Source organism: Uranotaenia lowii, unplaced genomic scaffold, assembly GCF_029784155.1.
Source record: "Uranotaenia lowii strain MFRU-FL unplaced genomic scaffold, ASM2978415v1 HiC_scaffold_357, whole genome shotgun sequence".
Lineage (NCBI taxonomy): Eukaryota > Metazoa > Arthropoda > Insecta > Diptera > Culicidae > Uranotaenia > Uranotaenia lowii.
In genome coordinates this window covers 1-23,494 of record NW_026598264.1, presented here as the reverse complement: position 1 = coordinate 23,494, position 23,494 = coordinate 1, and the positions used below count along the sequence as shown (strand labels likewise).

The 23,494-nt window shown below is 36.4% G+C and overlaps 1 protein-coding gene and 1 long non-coding RNA gene across 3 annotated transcripts in view; both read left to right on the top strand.

Annotated features, from left to right (window-relative positions):
- LOC129759988 (cold shock domain-containing protein E1) overlaps nt 1-22,601 on the top strand; it is a 35,074-nt gene extending 12,473 nt beyond the window's left edge. Inside the window, exons 4-13 of one of the 2 annotated variants that reach the window (XM_055757568.1) lie at nt 15,771-16,222; nt 16,283-16,674; nt 16,732-16,939; nt 17,002-17,448; nt 17,505-17,828; nt 17,892-18,185; nt 18,247-18,669; nt 18,741-18,917; nt 19,026-19,224; nt 19,590-22,601. In XM_055757568.1, the coding sequence (XP_055613543.1) occupies nt 15,771-16,222; nt 16,283-16,674; nt 16,732-16,939; nt 17,002-17,448; nt 17,505-17,828; nt 17,892-18,185; nt 18,247-18,669; nt 18,741-18,917; nt 19,026-19,224; nt 19,590-19,606 (2,933 nt within the window). In that variant the 3' untranslated portion in view covers nt 19,607-22,601. Of the gene's footprint in view, nt 1-15,770; nt 16,223-16,282; nt 16,675-16,731; nt 16,940-16,998; nt 17,449-17,504; nt 17,829-17,891; nt 18,186-18,246; nt 18,670-18,740; nt 18,918-19,025; nt 19,225-19,589 lie in introns of both variants that reach the window. The other variant, XM_055757567.1, reaches the window with a different exon arrangement.
- On the top strand, nt 950-1,537 carry LOC129759989 (uncharacterized). The gene is made up of 3 exons (XR_008740279.1): nt 950-1,211; nt 1,276-1,367; nt 1,431-1,537. It is a non-coding gene; the product is annotated as an uncharacterized LOC129759989 (long non-coding RNA).
- Nucleotides 22,602-23,494: the final 893 nt, after the last annotated feature.

Sequence of the window (23,494 nt, the reverse complement as noted above, 5' to 3'; positions counted from 1 at the left end):
GCATGTGCCTGTGCTCGTAGCAGAAGATATCTTCCTCTAGCAGGACCGAGATGGGCATGACCCCCGCCACAACATCAGCAGCTACCGAGTACACTGTTCGGTATGCGCTGATTACTCGCAGGTTTATCATCCGCTACACATTGCAGAGCTTTTGCAGGTTACACTGCCTGCTCAAGGCTGCCTTCGCCGAGTAGCTCGAAATGGCCCGTGAGAGGGCTGTTGTCGTCATTGCCGCTTTTTTACAGGCGTAGTCGACGTGGGCCGTAAAGCTCAGCCGGTCGTCGATCATCACCCCCAGGTATTTGATCGCACGCTTGGATTCGATTGCGCACGGTTCAGTTGCAATCGTCCCTGATTGTGCTGAGATCAGGTTGGTGATCCATCCATCTCGGTCTTGTGGTGAGCAGGGCTTGAGGCGATCCCTTTTTTCATCAGCAGTCAACACACTGGCTCAGTCAATTGCATGCATTCCTTTTTGTGCGGTCCTTCGCAAGCCATTCGTTTCAAACCCGACTGGGAGCATTCGTGTCGCATTCGTTCTTCCATTGCTCTAAGAAATCCTCTCTCGTTCAATTCGTCCTGCTTTGCTCAAACCCCATTCATGCTTCTACCGTCCACGGTCATTTTGCAGTCAAACGACTGCGAAAAAAACATTCACCTCGGCAGTCAAACCGCACACTGAACCAAATTGGGTGATTAAATTTATAGGGTCGTTTAAATAAATCTTATTAATCACAGTCAAATTTTAGCTATTAAATTATCCTTTAAAAAATATAGGAAAATCCAATAAATTGTATCTGCCTCACTCAATTGGTGAAATGCAAAGGACAATCCATTAATTATTAAACCAAATTGGGCTATGAAATTTATAGGGTCAATCTAATAAATCTTATCATTCAGTGTGTGATAGAAGCTAACGATAAGTCCATTACGAAATATAGAAAAATCCAATGAATTTTAGAAGCTCGTTATACCTAATAAAACATATATGAATTTCCTATACATTTCATCATTCTGAAGTTAGAACACACGTTGGCGTGCCTGAGTCGTGATCCGCATCAATCTCTGTTAATTTGTTTGGGAAACATAAACCCAGAAAAACGATTGTTCGTGTTTTGTGCCAGTAGTAATTTTTCGCCGGAGGATTTTACCAGCTGAGTGGCAGCAAAGATAACTTTTCATCGCTGTGATATAAGCAAACATTTACGAACGTAAGTTAGAAAAGTGGAATGGCTGAACTACTTGGTGTTTATATTTCAATATCTATTCTAACAGGTAAAACAAGGTAAAATAAGGGACAGCAGCGGAGGAAAACAGATTCGAACTTTAGCGAGAATGCGCACGGTTCCATTCTTCGCCATGCACAGGTACCTAATTCATTTTTTAAAACATAATTCGTTTGAAACTTAATGCGGATTTTTTTTTTTCAGGAAACATAAATCCACCCGAACAATAGCACCCAATCCGCTGAATCTGGATCTATGTACCAGCCAGGATAAACATGCATCAGGCATGAAACTGTGTCCCACCATTCAGAACAAGTGTTTGAAGTTCAGTGCAGTGTAACTTTTTTAATATCTTGATTTGTTATAATAAATGTCTGAATCATATAATTTTGGTTAAATTTGTTTATTTGGATAAATAAGATGAGAAATAGAAATTAAATTACAGGCATATTTGATTTCAATGATGGAACCATTCATTACACTAGTTTAAATAATAAATCGTAATAATTTTCCTATCTATATCATTCATTGAAAATTCTGATAAAATAAATCATTTGTCTTGTGATAAAAAGTATTGGATTTTCCTTTAGTGCGAAAACACTAGAATTCCCAATAAACCTTATAGCCGGATTTTGTTCAGTGCAGTCACTGAGTAGGTAGAAGTGAGTATGCTTATTCGGTGCAGCAGTTCTGTGGTGAGTGCGAGTGACTTCTACATTATATGATAAAAATTGAAAAAAATTGTCATTTTAATTTTAGTTTTTTTTTTCTTACTTTTTATAGGGGAGAGTGGGGTAACATGGGCAGGTGTCAGGTGTGTGTGTTGTGATAAAAATTTCAATTTAACTGTCATCGTCGTTGCTTCGCGTAAGCATATTTTTCTATATGCTGATGACTTAAATACACATCATATGCTTCTTTTATTTATCAAGCCAAAAAAGCACTCGCAAATTGCATCGATCGGGAACCTTAAATTCATAAAAAATATGCGCATACGCTTATGATCTTAGTTTTGTAATTTTTTTTCTCGTGGAAAAGGAATTTGTTATGAATCATCAATAAAAAGTCACATAAACGCAACCAATTTGCAAATCATAGCTTGTGGCAACTTGTGGGCAGTGGTGGGCCACATTTTGTAGGGTATCTTAGACCAACTATATTTTTATGTTCATATACACATTTAGAACTTAAATTACGATTTTCCTTTCTGTAAAGTATTCTTATGCCAAATGAAGAGTTATACAAAATATTTTGTCCATCATATGTAAGGAATGTTGCCAAAACGTTCGCCTGCTAGGTTTTTAAGTTTTTTCGATCATACGCAACTCTCTTTTGTATTTCATAATCTGAAATTGCTTGAAAATAACGAAATGAATTATGAAAGCATAGTTTTGGGTCAACTGATAAACTTCGCATGTTATTTGGACAATTTGGATTTAGTGGCCCACACTTTCCCACCGTTTTTCAAAATAGCTCTTTAAAAAGCAGTCCAAGCTTGCTGAAAAAAACCTTTAAAAAATAAAAATTAAATGTTACCTTGAAAATTTGATAAAATGAAAGATTTTTATTTTCATTTCATCTTTCATAATAAAAAAGTTATGGAACAAAGAAAATAGTGACCCATGATTCCCCACTCTCCCATATTTAAAAGATTTCATTATTTTTCAGTGTAAAATTTTCTATTCTTTAAAAACCAGTTCTCTTTAACGCGTCCGAACACATGATTTTGGTGCAATGCATTATGTAAATCATAGTGAATTATTTTTGGATTTATATTTGATGGAATTGCTGTTTTGAGTCTTTGGCAATGGTTACTAGACCGCTGCAAGCCTTGTATGAAAATTTCCAGTTTTTAAATTTTTACACCTCCCTTAACTTTTTTTGGTTGTTTTTGCTACCAGAAATAGCATTAAAATTTTTTGAAGCGATCCATCCAGTCCTGAATAAGCGCAACGAGTTTTAATTTTGTGTGGAAATTTATATGAAAAAAACAAAAAAAAAATATTAAAAAATCTCCAAGAGATGTACTGCAAGTTTCTAAAAATATAACTTTGGATGAAAAATATTCCTTGATTCTTGCAGTAACATTCATGTGAACAAAGCACAAACGTAACTTGTACCCCAGTAAAGATATTGAATCTTATACAAACTTTTTGTTTCAAAATAATTTTATTTAATTTTAGCCTTTTTGACTGCTTAATTGAAAGCAGTGTAACCGTAGGATGAGAGTAAAAATTCTCAAAAAATTGCTTTGCAATAGCCAGAATTTTTGTTGATTTTTATAATCTTTGCAAAAACATTTCATGGAATTATGAAAAGCTCTAGCAAGCAAAGTCTGCCCTTTTTAAATACTTTCAATGGATTCAGTTTTTTTTTATTTTGAAATGTTTATAACTTTTTTCGTGAAATGCTTAGCTGCTTGTCATGTTAGCAAAAAATGAAGCTTAAGAATAGTCAAAACCAAAATTCACAGACCGAGTTTATCTCGAGCTTATTTGAATTTTCTGGGCGATTTGAGGTGCTTATTTTAACTTCACTTCCAGAAATGCATCATCAAGACATAATGCTTTAAAAGTTTTGAATGTCCAATTACTAAGAAATGAGCTATCAGCATCTCATTTCTTAAAGAACTAAGCATTAGTTTATGCATTGAATGATCATGTTTAAAATAATTAAATCGCTTGTTCTAGAGTGGCTTAAATTACTTCAGCATTTTTTCCAAATGTGACACAAACTTTCCACCCAACCCAACCAACACATTCCATACGCTTTACCTAGTTGGTTGGTAGGGGCTAGCAGTAGCAGCACGAGCCACACGACGAATGTTACGACCGGAGAGAAAAATTGAGAGCGAAAAATGTCCTTAACCTTGGCAGAATCGCAGTCCCGCTTCCATTCGTTCAAACTCTCTGTTTGCAACCTTCGGTATGAATGAGGAGCGGTAGAATGAAGGACTAAAAAAATCATCTCTCGCACGCTAGAAATTATTGAACCATTTATGTTGCAAAAATAACCATATTTGACCTTTTCCCGGGAAATGCCATTTTATGAGTTCTCCATGAGAAGTCATAAAATGACTTCTAGGGGAGAAGTTCGAATATGGTTATTTTTTAAACGAATGGAATTCTGGAGGAGAAGTGGAAAAATGGTTGTTTTTAAATCATAATGCAAAATGAGGGATGTTAACGTAGAAATATTACAGATTGGAGTGTTTTCGAAGAAAAAATGAACAATTTTAAATTTTTCGCATCGTTTTATTTATTTTAACCGCTTAAAAAGAAAAAGCCAATGAATATTTGACCGGGCTATGGACTAATAGGCTATGGACGCAACAGCAACAACAGCCTTAACGCCCGGTAGCAGTATAAGAGTAGCAGAAGTTCCCCCGCGACTGCTATCGAAACCAACTAAGCAAAACGGCGGTGCCGAGCAACGACGGAAGTGGTGGTCTCATATATCGTAGTGACATTCATTCTTTAGAGCTGTAGCTTTAGCAGAAAGGGCAATTACAGCACGTTCATCTACGACCAGTAGGTGATGTTTACAGTCCGGCTCGTTTAAAGTTCGCAGAACACATTTTTCTACCACCTGCAGCTACCGGCGGAAGGTTCGATGGAACTGTGCTGTTGGATTGCCCTAACGGAGGTGGCTTAGTAGGAGCGTAATCTTCCAGTTAGTTTGTTGATGTGGAAATCATCAGACCCGTGGTGTGTTCTGAAAAACAAATAAAATTCATATAGAAAACCAACCTTCATAAGCCAGGGAACGGATATTACCTTTACCAAAAATAATAGGAACATCGTATCTTAAAGTTCTCTATTTTGTGATACTGAAAAATCTTCCAGGTTCAGCGGTTACGATGTTTTTTTCTTGATTCGTTTGCTGTGGCTGTGGCCAGGAACCGGTAGTGAATCCTCGGTATCTGATCGTTTCGATGTTGTTAGGTTTTTAATTGAACCTGAAGCGGTGTCCATTCGGTACCCTGGAATTTGTTTTTTGTTGTTGATTATTGAGATTATTTTTGTAACGAAAATTTAAAGAAATCCTTTACCTTTCATGATCTTCTACGAATTCGATGTCTTCACTGGTAAACTTGATTAAGTTACATGGAATAATAAATTTATTTAAACGCGTTCGATTCCGATGACTGTCGCTTTCAAAATGGCGATGAAAAGACGTCAAATTTTTCAACCATTTTATGGTTTATACTCCAGAAGTACCAAAATGGCTAAAATTCATCTTGGGAAAATTAATAAAAAATAACCATATTGGCAGTTTCGAGGCAAATGTCATAAAATGGTTATTTTTGAATCAAATATGGGTATATGAAAACGAGCGTGCGTAAAGCTGCAGCAACGAATACCATACAAGCACACTGAACAAAATCCGGCTATAAGGTTTATAGAGTTGTTTTTGACATTTCTTACGCACACTTGCTGAGCGTGTACAGATGAGATGGAACAATTAACCTCAAAAACTCTCGGTACAAAAAACGGGCAGCCGGACGACACACATGGTCGTTTTTGAGGTTAATTGTCCCAAAACTGGAAAGTGTTGGTGAAACAACCAGCATAATATCACGAACACTAGCAGCGGCAAATAGGACTATTGGGAATTTTAGTGTTTTCGCACTAAAGGAAAATCCAATACATTTTACCAGTAGAGGATAGATTGATTTTATAAGAATTTCCAATGATTTCTAACTCGAGCCATAATGATAAAATTTATTATTCAGGGTAGTGAAATGAATCAATGCAATGTTATATGCTCGTATTTTGTTTTCTTTAGTTACTGTTTTTTTCAATTTTTCAAGTTGTATTGTTTATAGCAGCTTGTTGGCGAATGTGATAAGATCAGTGGGGCAATATAAGCTTTAAAATTAAATTTAAATTTTCTGTATTTTAAGATGCAATACAAAAACTCCTTGAAAATCGTTCGTACGTAGGGCGTAGATTGTTTCGGTCTCGGGACTCTTTCTGCCCCAGCTTCATCACCTTATCACCTATCACCTTCATCATCGACCTTATAGAACACTGAATTGATGAATATCCATCCTGTGAGATGTACTTCAAAGTAGTAAAATTTATTAGACATTTTTGTATTTGATACTTATTATAACCCGCTGCTGAGATTCATTGGAATTTATTTTATTTTATACTGTATTTATCAGTAGCTCCTATTACATATTGAACTTTGAGTTATATTGGATTGACCCTTTAAATTTTATTGGCAGATTTTGTTCAGAATTTATAGGAACTTCTTGTATTTGATACTGGTTATAACAAGCTGCTGAGATTCATTGGAATTTCCTATAATTTTTAATGGATATATCAATAGCTCCTATTGCACACTGTACTTTAAGATTTATTAGGTTGACCCTTTAAACTTTATTGCCAGATTTGGTTCAGTGCAGTCAAGAAACGGCAGAATGACTGCGACCGTTTCGCATTCAACTGAATGCTTATGACTGTGAAAGTCAATCGGCGCACATTCGTTCGTTCACGCAGTCACAGTCAGAATGCGATCCCTTACCAAGCCCTGGTGGTGAGCAGTGATGCCACATTTTTATCGGTATTTTGGAACCCAAAAAAATCTTTTATCGGTATGGAAATCCTAAAAATCGGTATGAAAATCGGTATTTGAGGTGGATATTCAAAAATGCTTACATTTTCAACTTCCTAACGTATTTTTAATATAAATGGAAGCTTGCAATAAAAAGCAAGTCTACACACACAGAAAGAAAAATGTAATCTTACATTGCACGTTTTCATATCATCGCCACGAAAAATATGAAAAAGAGTATAACATCTAAAGGCTAAGATGAACTTTACATGTCACCGCATGCGAAATTCAGCGTCAACGTCAGTTTGTCAATTCTGTTTTGTTTTCGTTCTTATTGGATTCCCAACGAAGGCGAATTTCATCAATTAGCTTGCAATTTCATGTAAATCTTAGCGTTCGCAACGTTCGACCGTATTTTGTTGTACCTGCTCGTGTGCTGTTCGCTTCTGTTCGAATCGAGGTGGTGCATGCTGAGTTTTAAAGCAAGTAAATGAGAAATAAAACTTAATACCCTTCTAATTATTTTAATTATTATATCAAATTGTCAATTTTATTTGTTCCAGAAAAAATGCCACTTGAATTCAACGAAAGCTCGGGTTACCCCAAGTGCATGACAACTTATTTTCCTATAAGCATGTCAATCGCCGTTGCCGTCGTCGGCGGAATAGCACCAAAAAAACCGGTACTCGTGAAAATTTATTGAATACCAATTTTTCTTGTGTGGATCAAATAAAATGTATGTGTAAGATATTAAAATCTCTTATCGACAAATATCGATGCTTTTCTTTTTGGATGAACAACCACCAGAATGATTGGAAATGTAGGTTTACAGTAAACAAATCAGTTGAAGACGATGGGAAGTTTACATGAATTAAGCCGTATTAATTCATGTAAATACCCGATTCCCTTCTACCCATGCAGTTGCATGTAATGTTACAAGGATTTTTCTAACTGTGCAGATAAAAAAATGTAACCTTACACTACAAGTGATTTTACATTTTAAAACCGCCGCTGGAAAATTTTGAAAAAGAGTATAGCATGTTTGCCTCTTCGAATGAAAATTACATGTCAATGCATGCTTATTTCAGCACCAGCGTCAGTTTGTCAGATTTGTTTTGTTTTCATTCCTGTTCGTTTAAGGTTCCTTTCTGCGTCGGTAAAAGTTTTTAGTTTTTCTTTCAATCTAACCGTGATTGCTGATAAAAGGTAAATCAATATTAAAAATAACTGTGATTGACTTAACATTTTCACCCTGATTGTTGTTATTTACAGGAAATTGATGATAAATCCCCAAAACATCATAGCCCCAACTGTGCGATAGCCAATTTTCTGCTGTCTCTTCGCCCCAGCCGTCGTTTCCGTCTTCGAGGGAATCGTCGAAAATTAACCAATATTTGGAAGTTGAAGATCAGTTTATGTGTTATTCAATCAAAAAGTGTGATCGAAGTTAAATAAAAGTTTGTTTCTGCCTCGAACTGGTGACTTTTTTATTTATTAAAACCACTCCTTGTCCAATAAGATTCATGAGATGTGCTAAATAATGTAAATGTACAGTAAACAACACGCGTGTGCGCTACCGGGAATTTACATGAGTTGTACAGTTTTATTACACGCAAATGCCCGATTCCTTTCTACCCATGTTGTTGCATGTAAATCTACGTGGATTTTTCTAAGTGTGTAAGAACTCTTATGAATGTTAATTTGAGTATTAAACTAGCTGACTAAGTGTGTTTTAGCATATATTATTCCATTTTTTATCTTGGTTCTTGGTAACGCAAGTTTACATAAAAAGACGGTTTTGAAATTTTAACAGAACTTTATGTTTGTTACAACTTATACATTTTTTTTTATTTTAAAGCTATCTGCTTTTGCTGACGAAAAGTAAAAATCACAAATGAAAATTCAGCAGAGAATCCAAAATAAGTATTCCTTTCCAGTACTATAATTGAATGGAAATCTAATTTGAAAGTTACCGTTTGATAAGAAAAATAAGAACATGGCGATCATTTTCAGGTTACACGTGGTTTAGGCTTATTAATGAAATAAAATCTTGATTCTTTAACTGATGTTTACACAGTTAGAAAAATCCTTGTAACATTACATGCAACTGCATGGGTAGAAGGGAATCGGGTATTTACATGTATCAATACGGCTTAATTCATGTAAACTTCCAATCGCCTTCAACTGATTTGTTTACTGTAAACCTACATTTTCAATCATTCTTTTTGGTACGGTTGTTTATCCAATAAGAAGAGCATCGATATTTGTCGATAAGAGATTTTAATATCTTACACATACATTTTATTTGATCCACACAAGAAGAAATGGTATTCAATAAATTTTCACGAATACCAGTTTTTTGGTGCTATTCCCCCGACGACGGCAACGACGATTGTCATGCTGGTGTGAAAATAAGTTGTCTTGCACTTGGGGTAACCCGAGCTTTCGTTGAATTCAAGTGGAATTTTTTCTGGAACAAATAAAATTGACAATTTGATATAATAATTACAATAATTAGAAGGGTATTAAGTTTTATCTCTCACTTACTTGCTTTAAAACTCAGCATGCACCACCTCGATTCGAACAGAAGCGAACAGCACACGAGCAGGTACAACAAAATACGGTCGAACGTTGCGAACGCTAAGATTTACATGAAATTACAAGCTAATTGATGAAGTTCGCCTTCGTTGGGAATCCAATAGGAACGAAAACAAAACAGAATTGACACACTGAGATTGACGCTGGATTTCGCATGCGGTGACATGTAAAGTTCATCTTAGCCCTTAGATGTTATACTCTTTTTCATATTTTTCGTGACGACGATGTGAAAACGTGCAATGTAAGATTACATTTTTCTTTCTGTGTATACACAGTTAGAAAAATCCATGTAGCATTACATGCAAGTACATGGGTAGAAGGGAATCGGTCTTTTGCATGTGATGATACTGCATACTTCATGTAAAATCCCAGTAGCTCTCATCTGCTTTGTTTATTGGAAGTTTACATTTTATTACCCCAATTCAAAATTCTTATTGGATTGCAATGCTCGAAATAAGATAGGAAACACAAGTTTTACCAGGTATTCATACTTTATTAGCAGATTTTATGTTTGATATTTACACCTGTTAATAAGTCTTTGAAGTTCCCCCGGGAATTGGACAGCAGACTGTAGGATACAAACAAATTACTAAGTCCTAAGCTGCATTTGCCCGCTGCTTTTGGCTCTTATGGTTTCTGAAAAAAAGATCATTCGATGTGAAAAGATTAGTGACGATTGGTTACAACTATTCAACACCGTCGTTTCACAAACATTTGGATGGATTTTTGATCAGAACTTACCTTGCTAGAATATTCTGCGAGCAGCAAACGGAATTCAATTCCTACGGGAATTGGAGCGAAACAACAAGTGTGTTGACAGCTTGGAGCACATGCAGTTTCATGTAAATGTCCTTTAGAACATGCATTCCCATTGAGTTTCTGCGTGTTTTGCTCGCATTTTCATGTAAATTTCATTATAGTTGCAAAGATGCTATAGTCTTTTCCATATTTTTTCAGAAATGATGCGGAAACGTAAATTCACTTGTAAAGTAGGATTACATTTTTCTTTCTGTGATAGTTAAAGTGAGATGTAAATTAGATCAATTCGATAAGGCAATGGAACCAGGTCAACCTAAAGGAAATTTTAATTTCGTAAGCACTTACAAATCCAACAAATGGCTTTTTGATGTTCGAGCTAAATATGGGCCCAAGTTGATGTTCTTCGTTTGGTTGATGGTTTTCTGTTTGCCAAGCTGGCTATTTCAGCTTTCAAAGCCTTTAGTATTAGATATGAGTTCTAGCGATTAAAAAAAGAAATGATTGGAGAAAGTTGGGAGAGTTGTTGCTTCAATTTATTTTTTCAGGTATTGGAAAATTAATTTTATTTTTTGAAAAAAAAGAAGGTGTTCCTAAGAAAAATGTTTAAAAAACACATAGTTTTTCCAAAACTGAAAATACTCATTTTGCCTGGCGTGGCCTGGCGATCTCTGCAGTATGGTACCTACATGTGATATCATTTATTTTTCTAACAAGATGGAGAAGGATTGAAGATTATACCGATGATATGACAAACCGTGGATCTGATTGCACTTCAAATCTTGACATACCACATCTGGCGACAAATTGAACAAGAATTATATTCCAACGGTGTATTTTTTCCCTTGAAAAGGTAGCATCTCAGGAGACAAGAGCATACCCAAGTAACCAAAAGTTCCATAAAACAGGCTCTTAGAAGCTTACTCAGCTTTGTTTAACGAATGAATAGCATTCTACTCAGCCTTAAATTTAAGTTCTTATCGATGCTTTTAAAGTCCATAGTTGAAGCTGAATAGAAGGCTATTCAGCCTCCACACGAGACCTCTAAAAATAAAAATTAATGAAAAAAGAATCATACTTTTCCTTGCTTTGTATTGTTATACCTATTTAATCTAAATTAATGTTGCTTTAACTGTGAATGAGTTTTATAATTACTTGAAAAATTTGCATGCTTGAAGATTTGAACCTGAACCAATGAGGTGATAACTGAACACGCTACCTCTGTACCATGACCAATAATTACATTGCTGTTATTTTAAACATCAATATAAAAGAAACTTAGAATTATCGCTTTTTCAAAGCAGGCGATATAAAAAAATGTAAACATTCGTATCTATTCACCAAAGGATGTATAATTTTTTTTCAAAACAAACTAGGAGGAATCGATATTAAACGTGAGTAATTTTATTTTTTAATTTTTTTTATTTATTTTCTAACTATCTGTTTCAAATTTTAGTTTAAAAATGGAGAGCGCTTTCATGTGATTGCCCAACAAGGTTTTTCCCAATCATGACAATCAAGATTTGCGGAACTGTTTCAAATACATAAAAGGAAAAGAGAAAGTTAGAGTCAAGTTCATCCTTTTGAAGAATATATTGCTAACAGCTGCGAAAAGCTACCATCAATGCTAGCCGGTAATAAATTTGCTCTAGGTTTTGGAGGTTTTCCAGCTTCAGCTGTAATAATAACTTCGCTATGAAAAAATAAAGGAAATCGGATAGTAAACGAGGAGATGTGTTTTTTTTCAGTTTGTTAGATATGAATATTGTGAAAATAAAATAAAAGAGAAATATATGTTAGATTTCTAGCGTAACATTTCAAAAGGGCGAAACTGCCAAATGTAAACAAATCGAGTTAACGGTCATTCCGGATTTACGCAGTCGCACTTTACTTAAGGGGGGGGTAGGGTCTAACGGGTATAAAAAAACACCATTTTCACGATTTTTTCCTAGAGCTATCGTTCAAACAAATGTATTCAAATTTTCTGCATTATACAAAGCATTGTTAAAAGAACATTTAGTAATTTTTTCGTAGAAAAATATTGAAAAATGAGCCGGTGACGGAGCACTTTCGAGGATGCCTTTTAGAAAACAGGATTTGCGGTGGACACTGTATCTCAGCACAGAACCATCTGAAATCAAAAAATCCGAGCAAAATATTTTTAATAGATGTTTTTCTGGACCCCAACGTTTTTATTTAACTTAAAAAATTTTTTATGAAATTTTTGTGGCTGTTTGAAGTAAAAACTACGATTTTTCACGAAAAAATCCGCCATTTTTCACCTGTAAAATCTCCCCAAAGTAAAAAAAACAAAAAAGAAAAACGTTGGGGTCTGGTATTTTATATGTAGAAAATATGCTCCAAATTTGAAAAGAATCGGATAAGTAGTTTTCAAATGACGATGTCCACGGACTTTAAAAATGTGCTTTCGAGAAAAACGCGTTTGAAGTTTCTGCTCTTGCTTTCTTGCAGTATTAGATAGGAGGAGATAAAGGCCTATAACTTCTACAGTTTTGCTTCATTTGACTTGAAAATTTGACACAACATTCTTGAAATGATTTACAATAAGAAAATAAAAAAATAAAAAAATCGATTTTTTGAAAGTGTTAGACCCTACCCCCCCCTTAATAAAAGCGGTTTCATCTTAAAATCGCTTAAAACTTTAAAAAAAATTGATAAAATTAAAATGGGCGAAACTTCATGTTGATGCATTTTCTTTGGAACGTGAAGTTACGCCCATTCAAAATGGTGTTAATTTTCCTATTCGTGTAGGGCCAATAGGCGTAACTGAGTTGACCGTGTGTGACAAAACGGCCTAATTAGTTTTTTCGTGTAGGACCAAAGGGCCTAACTTCAAAACCTAAACAAAAACGGCCGATTAATTGGGCGAAACTTGCAGGCGTAACTGGAATCGAAAACAAAAAACGGCGATACTCGAAAATATCTTAAATTTAGTGAAAAAAGTTAAAGTTCTTGATAACCAACGAACAATAAGTGAATATAATGCACATTTTTTTTATTTTGTTGAAGAAAAAGTGGTCGATTTTTGAAATAGGATTTGATTAGATGTTCCGAAATTTCAAACGCATTTTTCTCGATTCGAGCTAACTGCTAGTTTCGCCCTTATGAAATGTTACGCTAGATTTATGCTGTCTATCCATTTTGATTACAACAGTGGATTTATTTGGGAGGTTAATTCGTTATTCGTATATTCGTAGCTCTGATATTTTGTTATTCACTCTTGGGCAAAATCTTAACGCTAACGTTTGCATTGAAGTTCTATAGAAGTTCTTCATGAAACCAAAAAGTTCGTATCAAGTTCTGCATGGAACCAAAAAGTTCGTAAGAAGTTCTGTATGGAACCAAAAAATTCGTTTAAAGTTCGTAACGAAGCACGATAAGCCAAATTGAATCCTAGATTTTATAAGGTACTTGCAACGCACAAAAATGTTCTATGCTACTTGTTTAGACTTTTTATGTTCGTTCAGAATCCCAAAACAAGCACTTATTTTCATTTCTCTCGAGTACCTTTTATCCAGCCAAATGTGAACTTTTGATGCACAAAATTAAGTATCTATGCGACTTTTGGTTACTTGGGTAGTCAATTGAGATTGATCTTTAGAAACTTCTACCTTCTGCTGACAGTCGCAGAAGGTCAAATATCAGCCATGAGCTGAGTCCTTTGGCTTTGAGGTTGAGCACTATAATAGTGCATAGTGCATCATTTGACAGAACATAGGAACAAAACAGCGCGAACAACTGAACGAATTAGGAGAGTGAGCCGTGGAGATCTTTGCAGGGTACTTTAAAAGTTGTACAGATCAACTTACGCCACACCAGCTACCGCACTTTGTCTCCTTTCTACGGGACCTTTGCGAGGATAGCTTGAATTAAGTGGGAATGTGGAAGTGGAATGAATTTTGAGTTCAAATCTTAAAAATCGGTATGATATCGGTATGTTTTGCCAAAAATCGGTAATCGGTATATACCGATTCTTGGTCAAAATTTTGCTCAAAAATCGGTATAAATACCGGAAAATCGGTATGTGTGGCATCGCTGGTGGTGAGCCAGACGTAAGCTCTTGGAGCGCATCCAAATTTCCACCTTCTCTATAGCTACTGTGGCGAGTAGCTGGATCTCTTCGGTTGGGCCCGATGCCAGGAGAACCACGTCATCGGTGAAGCCCACAAGCCTCACTCCCGTGGAAAGACGCAGTCTCGGCAGTTCGTAGACAATGTTCCACAATATCGGGCCAAGTATCGATCCTTGTGGAACCCCTGCCGAGACTCTCACTGTTTCCAGTCCCTCGCTGGTCATATATTGTAGTTGGCGGTCACGGATGTAACACTCCACCATCCTACAGATATATGCCGAATTTGGGACCACTCGAATGCGTACCTCTTTCATTTTCGCCAACTGACTCAGCGAAATGTTGGGGAAAATACACCATTTGTGCACGATATTTCTGCACTTTACCGGGGAAATGCTTCTCATTTTCATGAAACTTAGGAAAAGTGGAGCTCACGATAGACAGGATTTAAGTCGATCTGTAAAAAACAACACACAGCAGAAATCAGTTGTTTAAACGTCATCCGGAATGGCAGGGTTGCATCAAAATCGTACTTAGACATTAAGGGACACCCTATAAGTACACACGTCAAGTTGTTGCAATCAAAAAACCCTTTCCCAGTATTTAATCGTTATTCCAGTGAGAAGCCAACTAGAAAAACACTTCAATTTGGGATCGTGTCGAAATACAACATACTAACTATTTAAAATCAAGAAATTAACTGAAAACTATTCAAAACTATTTTATTGGTTTTCATATTTTTCTTGCATCATTTCACAAAGTAAAAAAAAGGAAAAAAAAAAGTTTAGCCTTGTTGCCAAAAAGGGGTCTCTCAAGGGGAAGTTTCGTGAGAGAAGAATAACTTCCCGGATCCCGGACAATTTGGTTCTGGCACTACTTGAATTTTCTACTAAAAATAATGGACAAAATAGCGAGAATTATTTGCATTTTTGTTTTTTAAATCATTCAAAGAGTAATTGAAAGTTCCGTAAAAGCTGAATAGCTCTCCGTTTAGAATTGATTTGACACTTGAAAGTTTCTTTATGAACTTCTATTATTAGATGGAAATCATGTATTGTCCCGATTCAGCTTTTTTAAAATGAATGCTTTTCAATTTATCTTTAGATTTTAATTATAAGCACAGTTGTGTCAGATTTTGAAAAAAAAAAACAAGTAAAAGGTGTATGTGCCTACATTTCGTAAATATTGTTCAAGTTGTCAAGTCATCGAAGCAAGTCACAAATCGGACAACATTGTTTTTGTTGGATTGTACAAACTTGTTGATGTTTAAAAAACAATTGATAAAAGAATACAGTCACATATTTTCATATGTTTAGTTAACATATCATTTGTAAAAAGAATCTTTTCTTGAAAGGTGATGCAACATTTTTACTTTTTTGCCGTGGTACCGATTTCAAGAATTCTACTTTTTCATTCAGACTTGTATCTACATCAATAAAGATGTTATTTCAATTAAGAAGTTTTACAGGACCCTTGAATTTATTGAAGGTGCTTTATAATTTGATGATTAAAACATTTTTTTTAATCCGAAATCGCAGGTCCTTTCATGGATTATGTTGACTACGGCCAGCGGGACATGTTCTTTAGCGGTGGTGGAGGTCAGGGAAATATGCCGTCCTCGTCCCGCCCCCCGATGGCTTCCTCGAATTCTTTCCCACCAATTGGTACGTTCACGCTGGACTCGACTACCATGGGTGGTTCTACTGGATCGGCTCCTCCCCCGAACCAGAGTACCATTTTTGGCGGTGGCGATTCCATGATGGGCAGCGGATCCGGTGGAACGGGTTCAATCGGAGTGTTCAACGCAGCTTCGATTATGTCCATGCCCAATTCCGGCATGAGTGGAGGGAGCAATGGAAACGGCTCTGGTGGCCATAGCAGTGGAAATTCGGGAAATTCTTACGGGAGCGGCGGCAGTCAGCAGAACAATAGCAATGGAACCGATACCAATCAAGGCACTCGCGAAACCGGGATCATCGAGAAGCTGCTGGTAAGTTGGTGTAATTTTTGTTTAACATGATTAATAGGTTAATAACAACTATAATTATAGCACTCGTATGGTTTCATCCAATGCTGTGAGCGCCAGGCTAGATTGTTTTTCCACTTTTCGCAATTTGGTGGTAACATTGAGCATTTGAAGATTGGTGATCCAGTGGAGTTTGAAATGACGTACGATCGTCGCACTGGAAAGCCGATAGCCAGTCAAGTAACCAAAATTGCTCCGGAGGTGGTATTGTCCGAGGAACGTGTAACTGGAACGGTGACCACGGAACTGAAGACAGAGTTATCGTCTTCAGCATCGAGCGATACCACTACCGGTCGGATTAGCTATGAAAATCGTGGCGAATGCTTTTTCCTACCTTATACCAAAGATGATGTTGAAGGGAACGTATGTCTGAGAGCTGGCGATAAGGTCAGCTTCCAGATTGCTACCAATCAAAGGTAAGGTCTCGTTTTAACATATTTAGTAGTGTTATACATTCGATTATTTTATTGCAGAGGTAACTTGGGAGCATGTCATATTCGACTGGAGAATCCGGCCCATCCAGTCAAATATCGTGGAGTGGTGTGCTCAATGAAGGACACTTTTGGATTCATCGAACGGGCTGACGTCGTGAAAGAAATCTTTTTCCATTTTTCGGAAACGGACAACACTATCGAACTGCGCCCGGGCGATGATGTAGAGTTTATAATTCAGACCAGAAATGTAAGGATTACTTAGACACTAAACTTGCTATTTGATTTACATTCCATTTTGCTTTTAAGCAGGGTAAAGAGGTCGCATGCAACATAGCCCGTCTACCACCGGGTTCAGTTATTTTTGAAGATGTCGATTCAACAATCTACAAGGGCCAGGTTCTCAAGTCACTCGATCGCAACCACCAGTTGCGCCAACAGAACAACGATCCACTTCCCGGACGAATTAGATATAGGGCTGCCGATCACTCGGAAGTAGAAGTGCCATTCGGGGACAAAGACCAGAAGGGTGATTTTACCCTGCGCCACGGCGATTGGGTGCAATTCTTGCTTGCAACCGATCGTCGTGACCAGCTGCAGCGTGCCACTTCGATATCGCTGCTGGACGAAACATTCCAGGTGTCCGGCGAGAAGCGCGAGCAGGGTGTGGTCGCTGCACTCAAAGAAGGTTTTGGTTTTCTGCGCTGCGTCGAGCGTAACATAAGACTGTTTTTCCATTTTACCGAGGTTTTGGATACGGTAAGAAACACTTGTTTATGATTAGACGTCATTTAATGTTTTTGTTTTCGTTTCAGAGTCGCGAAATTTGCGTTGATGACGAAGTTGAATTTACTGTCATACAAGATCCAGGTTCGAGCTTCGCAAATACCCGTCAGAGCGCCATCCGTATCAAGCATCTGCCAAAGGGTACGGTTCAGTTCGAAACACTGATCGAAAGCAACGTCGAGGGCATTGTTTCGCGTGAAGCTCCCAAGAGTCCAATCAAATCTCAAGAACGCACTGAGGGTGGAGTCATAACCTACGGTCAAGGTCCTGTCAAAAAGACTATAATGTATTTTTTGAAAGATTGTGATAAAGCTCCACGTGTGGGCGATAAAGTTAGATTCAATATTTGTCAGGTAAAGTCGGCTAAAATTCGTGGTTTATTTTAGAAAATCGTTTCAACTTTTATTTGCTTATAGGTCAAGCGCAACAAAGAGTTGATTGCTACCAACATTCAAGAAATTACTAACAATCCTCACCAACTGCAGCAGCAAACTTCATTGAATTCTACCAGCGATCCCCTGTATCAGCAAGTTCAACAGATGCAAATAAACTCAATGCAGGCACAACAGCAGCAGCCTCATTCACCGAGCGCCGGCATGAACAACGGAAATCGTTCCATCAGTAACAATTCGGCCATCATGAAAAGCAACTACGCTAATGGCAATGTTAAGTCGGGTAAAATACACCATGGTTTCATTGCGGTGTTGAAGGTATACACTCACACATTGTACTTAAAATATTTGCAGCTTCACTCATGTTTTTCAATTTCAGGAAAACTTTGGTTTTATTGAAACATTGGAGCACGATCAGGAGGTGTTTTTCCATTTCAGCAACTTTATCGGATCGACCAGCTCGCTGGAACTGGGACACGAAGTTGAGTACTCGCTGTCCACTCGCAGTGCCGTCAATGCGGGCAATTGCATCCCGGCTGAGAATGTGAAAATTATCCCCAAGGGGAGCATCCCACAGCCAAAGATTTTGCCTGTGGCGTACAACGGCGTCGTACTGCGCCCGCTTCGTTGCATTAACCCGGACCAGCTGGAATATTGCGGACTGGTCCAAGTCAGAAGTGACACCGGTGAATCTTTGTCAACCCACGAGTTTGGTATAACCAGCCTAAACAACAAGCGGGATCTGTTGCAGAAGGATGATATGGTTAATTTTAAAGTTGACGAAGCCGGTCGTGCCGTTGAGGTAGGATTCGCCGTATTCTTTTTGTTTAAATAACATAATACTATGATGTCTAATGATTATGTCCAATACAGATAACATCTATCCGTACTAAGAAGCAAGCCAAGGTGGACTCTGTCAAAGGGCTGTTCGGTTTCCTGGATTTCGAAGTCGAGGAAGGCAAAAAGTTGTTTTTCCACATGTCCGAGGTACAGGGAGGCGGTAGTTTGTATCCGGGCGATTCGGTGGAATTCTCCATCGTCACAAATCAGGCAAGTGTAGCGTGTTCGAACTTCTTTTTAGTTTCATTCATTTGACTCCGGAATATAATTTTAAGTATTATTCCGAATTGTAACAACGCGTTTTATTTTATCGTACAGCGCAACGGTAAAACATCTGCCTGTAACATGATCAAAGTATCGAGCGACATGAATGGCCTACGCGCTGAACGGCTGCTGTCGCGTATCAAACTCAACTCGGTTGACGATAGCGGACCACGTTTAACTGTTGTGCGTGCCCCGAAAGGACCAGATGGTACAAAAGGCTTCCATATTTCAGCCAGAACTCCACGTTTAGTTGGTGAGTAGCTCGTAAGTTGAAGCTGAATTCAATGTTTTTGCTGGTTTAAGTTGGAGTTAAGAAAGTCTCTATTTCATTTTTTGTTGTAAAATTTGATTCTAAACTACCACTGTACATTTTGTTCAATTCAACCTTCAAACTTTTTATAAAGTAGAAAATTTCAGCATCCTAAGTTTACACTTTTTTTTTCAAATTGCATTGATCATTAAAAAAGCCATAATTTCTTGAAAGGTTCATAACCTTGTCACAGTGGTTACTTGGAAAGTTTCTAATTTTGGATGACAAACAACAGTTCAAGCGTTCTTTATTAATTTTCTATTGCAAATGATCAGTTTTTACCTAATGTTCTTTTTCCTTCATTTCAGGAATTTGCTTGGAATAAAAAATGTACACCCTATTATTAAACTGATAATAATGCTATTTTTTGTTTTATTTTTTCTAATGATTTATTATTTAAATTATTTAAACAAATCTTTTTTACCTAAAACTAAATAATTGTGAATGAAAAACGCTAAGTGATTATTATTTATATAAAGTACTCTAGCAAGGAAACATTATACAAAGCAACCAAGCGTAAAACAAATTATGTAAACTGAACAATATACCGTGATTGAACGAATAGACGTTAAAAGAAATAAAAACAAAGCAACAAACTAAATAACAAAACAAGAATAAGGTTAGGAAACGAAACAAACACAATAAAAGTGCGAGTTGAGAGAAAGAGAAGGAGTAGAAGGATATCGTTTGCACCGGATAACTTTGATCAGACCCACTCCTGATTGAAGGGAAAGCACGAAATCGTGGGTTCTGGGTTTATTTAGTTTGGCAATTAGGAAAAAGAATAGGAAGTTCAATCTCGATCACAGACAAAAACGCCATTATTTTGAAATGGTTCAACGTTTGTTTTGTAATAATTTTTTTTCTATTCACTCAGTTGTAAGACAAGTGAGATAAACATTATACAAAGAACGAATAAAGTACATATTGAGGAATGTTTTGAAACTACAGGAAAAAAATTATATTAACCTATTTTTATCTGTCATGTAGTCGGAAAGCAACATTATTGTTATTCACCATCGTGTCAAATTTTTTTGATTCGTATTTAAAGATATTTGAAAAAAAAGATTGTTTCAAGTGGTATTGAACCTTTCATTCGGCCAAATTATCGTTTTCAAAAAAAAAAAATGGAAATCCTCCCATCAGTTAAATTTTATTTGACAAGTTAATAAAAAAGGCAAAAAGAGGATAAGAAAATCGATCGATATATTGAAACATAATAATTAGAATAATTCATAAACAAGCAAACATTAAGACATGAATTAAATTCATCGTTCTATCTACGAATCGCTGATTGTAACCAACAAAATGTAAGAAAATACCAAAAGTTATTTCTTTCAAACGCGAAATCTTCAGACTGTTATTGCCCACTTTTCAATGTGTCTCCTATCTTTATATTTTACCTCCAAACAATTATAAAAAAAAGCTAACTATACACAAATCAAAGGGATGTGTGACACACATGCTGAATAAATCAAATGATTATGAAAAAACACCGATAGCCTCTCCATCATTCATTAACAAGAATACACATAAAAAACGTGGCAATGCAAACGTTTTGTTGCCCCCTTTCAATGGTCAAACTTTATATCGATGTTCGATTGTTGGGCACCATTTTGCCTATTGAAAAAGTAAAAAAATAAAAAAGAAATAATGAAGACATGGTCTTGCAGAGTTTTCGTTGTTAACACGAAACACTTAGATTAACATAATTGCTACATACATACAAACACACTTGAACACACATACTGAACACACTAGTGAGTAAAAAATCCTATTGCGCAACATTGTTATTGGAAGATCCAATGCTCTGCAGGTGCCATGTCCTCAATGCGGACAGAAAAAAGAAAGTAGAAAAGCAACCTCGCCTGGGAAATGAATCACATTCTGCTAGCTCTATTAGGCACAATGTATTAATACATACAAATAAAACATACAAAAAACACACAAACACACATATAGAGGAACAGACATATACAACCAAGTTATAACTTGAACTGTAAACGTACTATTTATAAGTGTGATTGAAGGAGTCCCCTCTAGGAATTCCACTAACAACGGGAAAAATCTAACAACCCAACATAAGGTAAAACCGGAAAAAAGAAATGAACGAAGGAAAATCGCGTCGATAGAACACAGGGAGGCTATCGCTTTGTCAAATCGCAACATCATCCCCTTGGTATTGCTCCCTGATTTTTGTTTGTTTTATAAATCATCAACTCGATCTAGTCTTCGTAACAAATGCGGAATGAAGAAGAATGCAACAAGCAAATACGAATCGTAACACATACACACACAAAGAAACAAACAAAAAACAAGCAACTTTGCAACTAAGCATTACAGTTAAAATAGAGACCCTTCACAGCTATTACTACTACTGAGCAAAGCAACAAAACATTCACGCCAAGTACACACAAGAATCAACTGCAAACATTGCCGTTCGCATCATCAAATCAGTAACGAAACACAGGTTTAAGTTACAGAAATTTCTCCATTTATGTTGTTATTCCACATGAACTTTTAAAGTTCAGCTGATTGCAACAAAAAAAGCATAAAATGTGTACCCATCATCATCGTTAGGATCATTTAGGCTGAAGAGAAAAATCGCAAAACAAAAACAAAAGAATTGTAAGAAATGAAACAACACAGAAAACCATAACTTCAAAAGACTACGGGATCAAAAAATTGCATGTGAATGCCATTGAGTGTTAACTTTTTTCACCGATCAAACTAAAGAAAAAAAAAACAAAAACAAGAAAAATACAAAAAAAATGCAGACAAAAATACCAACTTTTAAGAAACAATGCGAAACGAAACGCTTCTAATTTTTTGTCCCGTATATTCAAATCAGGATGAGGAGTAAATGGTAACATTGCATAAAACCTACACAAAAAAATCATACACACACAGGAACAGCAAGGAAATATAACGAGAAACAAAACAAAACAGAAAAAAACTATTATAAAAATACAAAAAAGATGAAAAAACAAACAACAAAAAAACTAGTAAAAAAGTAAACAAAAAAGTACCCAAGTAAAAAAAAATCAATCAATAAACAATGTAATTTAAACGAAAATCTCTAATGTAACCAAGTAAAAGTAAAAGGTAAAAGAAACATTGTAAGGCTAAAAATATTGCGAAAAATGCGCACGTGGAAACGTTTATGATGTAGAAGAACAAAAGGAAGAAGCAAAAAAAATAACTACAAAACTCTAGCAGTCGTAACAGACATCAAAAAAACTTTCAGACAACATTGTGAACGCAAGCAAAAAACTGAAACAAAAACCCAAGAAAATGAAGAAGAAAAACAAAAAGAAACATCTTAAATCAAGTAACAAATGAAGCAACTGAAACAAAAACAACAACAACGATTTGTGTTAGTATTTCCTTTTTTTTCTAGATCATCCGAACAGTTCCCGATCAATTGTGAATAAGAAAACAAATCTTAGAATCAAGCGATATACGATTTTGTTTTTCATTGACAATGGCGATTGAAAAAACTGGAAACTCAAACATGAAAAGAAAAAAAAACCTTTGAAATTTCAGACACTGGTTCTTTCAGACCGAACGAATATACAAATTGGACTGTGAGAACGATCACTGTCCTCAATGCCGTCTACAAAGTGTTGTTTCTAATCCTACTCCGCCGCCTAACGCCACAAGCGAACAGATTCGTTGGAAGTCATGGAGGGACGGTCTGCGTGTTAGCAATCTGATCATAGCATCACAGAGTGCATTTATCCTAATCGCAGCAACTCAGAAACTTATGTCAAACAGTATATGTATAAGATAAAAATTGTTATTCATTCCTTGTCTGGCTATCATTCAAATAAGTATTAACTTCAAGAGTTAACAATTGGCAACGAGAATTTCAAAAGAAACCCACCTGCACCTACATTCAAGATGGCCCAACCACCAACCGAAGAAAGTTTTGGAAGCTCAAACCGCATGGAGGAAATTGTCAAGATGATCCTGAATCAAAATCGACAGATGGCGGAGCAGAATCAACGTTTGATGGTAATAATGGAGCGTTTCACCAATCAAGCAGCCTCCCATCAGCCAGCAAACAATCCATAACTGGTCATCGAATCTCTTTCATCGAACAACCGGGAATTCTGCTACGATCCAGACAGTGGTCTGACGTTTGACAGCTGGTATCAAAAATACGAAGACTTTTTCCTCCAGGATGGTTCCAAACTCGACGATGTGGCCA